At 35.7% G+C, this 6267-nt stretch overlaps 1 protein-coding gene across 1 annotated transcript; it reads left to right on the plus strand.

The window, feature by feature from the left end:
- Positions 1-200: 200 nt before the first annotated feature.
- On the plus strand, positions 201-2567 carry LOC115998467 (protein PGR). Its single transcript, XM_031238051.1, has 5 exons — positions 201-442; positions 534-647; positions 895-1117; positions 1646-1894; positions 2251-2567. The coding sequence occupies exons 1-5, from the start codon at positions 297-299 to the stop codon at positions 2380-2382; spliced, it is 864 nt and encodes a 287-aa protein (XP_031093911.1). The 5' UTR covers positions 201-296; the 3' UTR covers positions 2383-2567.
- The last annotated feature ends 3700 nt before the right edge of the window (positions 2568-6267 follow it).

The following is a 6267-nucleotide window of genomic DNA, read 5'->3' on the forward strand; positions in this document are numbered from 1 at the left end:
AACGTAAGAGTTAGTATATTTTAGCTTTTATTTAGATTCAGCTAGGAATATATTTATCATTTCCATAAAACAAAAATTTTCTAAAGTGGGAAGCCTAAATACCTAATTATTTACGGAGTATCTTTTTTTAATCAATATAATAATATGGAGTCAAAAATGGCATGCTATATACTTCTCCATCAACTAACATAAAAACTAACTCCACTCGCTCCTCTGGACACCCATACCTGCAATTTGTTTTGCCCACTGCCGGGACTCATCCTCTCTGTCGCGGGCGGTAACAATCGTGCCTAACAATGGAACAACTTCCGGTTCAGCCGATTGTCGCCGTCGTAATTTCGACATTAATCGCCGCCAGAGCTTACAGGAGAAAATCTCTTGACCTCTCCGGTGCTGTCGCCGGTTTCCTGGTTATGTCCATTCATTTCGCCGTTAGTTATAGGTATTTAACTGTGTATGGCTTATGCTTTCTATAGAATTTTTGAATTTATTGTTATTCATTTATGTGTATGTTGATTACCCCTTAAATTAAGGTTTGGAGCGATGCTGCTTCTGTTCTTCTTCACTTCGTCGAAGCTAACCAGATTCGGAGAGGATAAAAAGCGAAAACTCGATGCTGAATTTAAGGAGGGAGGTCAACGCAATTGGTACTAGCACTAATCTTCTCCCTTTCTCGCGGTTTATTTTTTCATTTTTATGTATTAAATTCCTAAATTAATAATGTGTTGAGCATGCAAAATATAAATGTGTAGTAAAATGATCAATTAATGGATTCTAGTTGAGAAGGAACAAATCCTTCAATTGATTGGCGTGAGTTTGGATTTCTGTTATTCACTTATTTTTATGCTCCGGTTCCTTTTAATTGTGATTATTCACAACCATTTACTGTTACAGGATTCAAGTTCTGTTCAACAGTGGCATTGCAACCGTCTTGGCGTTGATTTCTTGGAAGTTGATTGGTTCGCAGGACAAGTGCCTTGACTCAAATGACTCATATCTTGTCACTTCTTTAATTGGAGGTATTATTGGTCACTACTGCTGCTGCAATGGGGACACCTGGTCTTCTGAACTTGGGATTCTAAGCGACGACCAACCTCGACTGATTACAACATTCAAGGTAAATAATCGTGCTTTGATCTCTAATTTTTCATGGTTTGTCCACTATGATATGTTATTGGTAGGAGGCACATCTTTCTTCCACCAGTTAAAGGGGTGTACAATGTTATTTTGATCTGCTGCTCTTTGTGCAATTGATTTGATGAGTCCCTTTTGGTATTTGTATATTAAACTAGCCTGTTAAACCAGTGTGAGGTCTAAGTTTGAGTATAACTGATGAAAAGCTTCAATTTACTTGGAGAGAAAGCTCCCAACAAATTATGTGAATTGTATTATTTCGGAACATTGAGTGGTGTAGTGCAAGCTTTTGTAGGATGGATTTCGTGCAAATTCTTCATTATCTATATAAACTTTAGAATAATTGTTTGAGATTATTTTACATAACTTTTATGAAAAATAATTGAGGTGGACGGTTGTTGGGAAATTTGCAGTATTTATTACTTCTTCAACTCTGTTTGAGCATAAACTATTCACATCTTTTACATTATTGGATTTGGTGAATCCTTGCTTACTTCTTTACCATGATTAGCCTGTAAAGAGGGGCACAAATGGCGGAGTGACAAGAGCAGGACTTCTAGCAGCTGCAGCAGCAGGGAGTGTCATTGGAGTAACATTTGTTCTCCTAGGATTTCTCACAACAAAATGCACCTACAGCGTGGCTCTGAAACAGCTATTAGTTATACCTCTCTCTGCTCTGGCTGGAGTCTTCGGAAGTCTAGTAGATTCTTTATTGGGAGCTACTTTGCAGTTCAGTGGATTCTGCACTATTCGCAATAAGGTAAACTTTTGTCTCACCTAGATATTGAACTAACTAGATCTATTTGTAGAACTGTCATTATTACAGTATTATTACGTTAACTGCTCTATACCAAAAAAAGTAAAAGTAGTTTAGATGAAAGCAACTGCCTTGACTAAAACTTCAAGGCAAGTTAATTCAGAAGCCATCTGTGGCAAGTTAATTCAGTGTAGTGTATAATGGGAAAGGCGATATAAACAGTAGAGTAGAGAGTAGAGTACAGTACAGTAGAAAGGAAGGACTGATCAAGGAAAACATAGCCCATAACAAACATGAGTAAATTTTTGGATTATAAGAAGAAACTTGAAGTTAATCAGAGTTGTGTGTAATGTTTGCAGGTTGTTAGCAAACCAGGACCAACTGTCAAGAAAATATCGGGTCTTAGTGTTCTGGACAACAATGCTGTCAACCTAGTCTCGATACTGATAACATCAGCAGTTTTTTCAGTTGCCAGTTTATTTATATTCTGAATCTGAATCTGAAACCCTGAGATTGTTGAGTAGGCTACTAGCAGTTCCAAGTGAAAATTGAATTGTATGATGAATATTTTTAGTTACACTATAATAAGCAAACAAGCAAGATGCCAAGATGTCATTAAAACTACGGAGTACTTGTTAAGATGGTAATTACAATGAGAACATAGTTTTTTTGTTTTGTTTTGTTTTGTTTTTTAAAAAATATGATGCACAAGTATTCACTAATTCACTATTCATGAGATGAATAAGAAGCTCATGCCGTAATTAAAAAAAGAGTTAATTCTAGCAATGGTCCTCCGACTATGTTGATTTTCTAAAATTAGTCTCCGACTTTTATTTTGGACAATTTAGGTCCCTTGACTTTCAAATTCTTTCCAATGTTGGTCCTTTCGTTAAATTTTGGTTAAATTGAGGTCAAATGAAGGGGTAAAATTGTCCATTCACATGTTTTGTGTATTATTACTCGTATTTCTCCTATCCTATACGTTGTATATATGAATATAATCTCAGTCGAAGTCTCAATCGACGCCATATAATCTCATTCGATGTCTCTTCTACTGATATTATATTCATATATATAGCGTATAGGACAAAAGAAATACGAGTATACAAGTGAACGGACAATTTTACCCCTTCATTTGACCTCAATTTAACCAAAATTTGACGAAAGGACTAACATTGGAAAGAATTTGAAAGTCAAGGGACTTAAATTGTCCAAATTAAAATTCGGGGACTAATTTTGGAAAATCAACATAGTCGGAGAACCATTGTTGGAATTAACTCTTAAAAAAATGATGTTATCCCAACCAAGTTGGTCATGTTATTGACTTTGTAATCATAAAGTAACAAATTTCTGTTTCAAAAAAAAAAAAAAAACAGTAACAAATTTCACTCCTAGCAGAAGTAGCGTATTAGCTTTCTTGGTTGAGCTAGTTAGGATCACCATCTCGTTAGTTTAAAAAAAAATTCACTTTTCAAATCTTTTGGAATTTTCATTTTTATTTAAAAATTATAAAATATATTTAAATTTATAAAATATAAAGTTATTTATAATTTATAGAAAAATTTCAATTTTCAAATCTTTTGGAATTTTGATTTTTATTGAAAAATTATAAAATATATTTTAAAACTTTAATAAAATATTAAGCTATTTTTAATTTATTTGTTTTTATTTATAAAATTATTGAATAGTGGTAGAGGTATATATGAGTCTTGATAGATATGTAATGTCCTGGGATTTTAAAAGGACTTTGTTAAAAGGAAGGGGGAAAGAATTACAGGAGAAAGGAAAATGGGTAGAGAACAAAGTATGAAAGGGAGATACAATAGGGAGTGAGATGAGAGAAAAATAACAATTTCATTAATATCATCAAGCATATTCCATTCTACATCTTTCCAATCCTTAAATACGAACTATAAAATAAGACAATATTTAATAACTAACTCCTAAAAATAAGGTCTTCACTGCTGGACTTCACTTCTTTGATATTCACTTTGGTCCCTTTCAGTTAGTAAAATTCTCTTCTCTTCACTTCACTTCTTTGATATTCACTAGAGAATCCTTGTCTTAAAGGATTAAAATTTGGAAATTGCCTATTCACATGGTGAAACTCTCCCATGTGGCTTCTTCAGGTGATAGATTGGCCCATTGCACCCGGACTTGCTCTTCCACCATACTGTTCTTCTTAGTTCTTAACCATCCTCTTATTCAAGACAACAATTGGTTCTGCTAATATTTGGCCATCAGGACTTAGCAAAAAGAAATTCATGCACCTCTGTGTTTGCTCCAACTCTTTTCTTAAGTTGTGAGATTTGGAAAACGAGGTGTATGAGTGATCTAAGTGGGAGTTCTAGCTTGTAGGCAACTAGCCCAATTTTTTGCAGCACCAAATAGGGACCATATATAGTACTTAGAGGAAACCATTAAATGAGTTCTAATTAGTAATTAAGGTCTTTCTAAAGGGCTGTATTCTCAAATATGCAGTCACCCACTTGTAATTCCCTGTATGTTCTTCTTTTATCAGCATAATGCTTCATCCTATTTTAAGCTTGTAGCAAATTATCTTTGACAGTAGCTAATATTGTTGCCCTCTCTTTGGCCCACTACGTATGAAAGTTAATCCCAGATCCTAGATTAGTAGAAATAGATAGCATGGGTGGACCATAACTGTATAAGGCTTGAAATGGGGTTAACTGCAATGAAAAATAAAAATTTGAATTGTAACAATATTCTGGCAAGTGTAACCATTTGCTCCATTGCTTGCGCAAATTATATGGTGGACCATGATCATAGATGATACTGCAGTTGTGTTGAACGGATACTGCAGTTGTGTTGAAAAGATACTGCACTTGTGTTAAAAGGAAACTGCAGTTGCATGGAACAGAGGCCATTCATCCGTTCAACACACTGCAGTTGCATGGAACAGAGGCCATTCATCCGTTCAACACAACTGCAGTATCTTTTCAACACAAATGCAGTATCTTTTCAACACAACTGCAGTATCTTTTCAACACAAATGCAGTATCTTTTCAACACAACTGCAGTATCCGTTCAACACAACTGCAGTTCCTTTTCAACACAAATGCCGTATCTTTTCAACACAACTGCAGTATCCATTCAACACAACTGCAGTATCCATTCAACACAACTGCAGTATCCATTCAACACAACTGCAGTATCCATTCAACACAACTGCAGTATCCATTCAACACAACTGCAGTATCCATTCAACACAACTGCAGTATCCATTCAACACAACTGCAGTATCCATTCAACACAACTGCAGTATCCATTCAACACAACTGCAGTATCCATTCAACACAACTGCAGTATCCATTCAACACAACTGCAGTATCCATTCAACACAACTGCAGTATCCATTCAACACAACTGCAGTATCTTTTCAACACAAATGCAGTATCTTTTCAACACAACTGCAGTATCCGTTCAACACAACTGCAGTTCCAGATGGATGATACGTCCTCTGTTCCGCGCAACTGCAGTTCCCTTTCAACACAAACGTCCTCTGTTCCGCGCAACTGCAGTTCCCTTTCAACACAACTGCAGTATCCTTTCCGCAACTGCAGTTCCCTTTCAACACAACTGCAGTATCCTTTCAACACATGCAGTTCCCTTTCAACACAACTGCAGTATCCTTTCAACACAACTGCAGTATCAGTTCAACACAACTGCAGTATCAACCATGACCCATGGTCCACAGGACTGCATTGCTTGGGCTTCTAAAATGTCGTACACATTAGGTAAGTTTCCAAACATCTATTAAATCTTTTTGTTTGACCATCAGATTGAGGGTAGTAAGCTGTGGATAGGCTCATCTTTACGGATGTTATACTGTGGACCAGGGTCCACAATGCATTGTGGATCCTGGTTCATAACGACGCCGTATTATTACGGATCTCATTACAAATTTTTGATTGTGTTTTTTGAACTATTGAATTTTCCGTATTATTACGGATCTCATTACAGTTAGCTGTAATCTGAACAACAACAAAAACAGTGACAAAGAAGCAAGAACAAAAAACACACACAAGTTCATCAGATCACAAAAACACACACGACAAAAGGTGAATATTTAAACAACATTGTGAAATTTGAAAAACATGGAACATAAGAGATAATACTTGGGCTTATATTCTGTGTATCCTAACATTCGAATGCACAAACACATCACAACTTGTGTTACTAACATGAATACACAGAACGGTTGTCTAGAATACACAGAATGTCTTCATAGAATACACAGAATATTGACACAAAATACACAGAACTCATCCTCCTGACATTCGAATGCACAAACACACCACAACTTGTGTTATTAACATGAATACACAAAACGGTTGCCTATAATACACAGAATG

Source organism: Ipomoea triloba, chromosome 12, assembly GCF_003576645.1.
Source record: "Ipomoea triloba cultivar NCNSP0323 chromosome 12, ASM357664v1".
NCBI classification, from domain to species: domain Eukaryota; kingdom Viridiplantae; phylum Streptophyta; class Magnoliopsida; order Solanales; family Convolvulaceae; genus Ipomoea; species Ipomoea triloba.

Bases quoted from the DNA above. Each gene is read 5' to 3' on its own strand.
- LOC115998467 (XM_031238051.1), top strand. From the start codon at position 297: ATGGAACAACTTCCGGTTCAGCCGATTGTCGCCGTCGTAATTTCGACA. The intron at 443-533 runs GTATTTAACTGT...CCTTAAATTAAG, and splicing joins CATTTCGCCGTTAGTTATAG to GTTTGGAGCGATGCTGCTTC. The intron at 1,895-2,250 runs GTAAACTTTTGT...TAATGTTTGCAG, and splicing joins TCTGCACTATTCGCAATAAG to GTTGTTAGCAAACCAGGACC.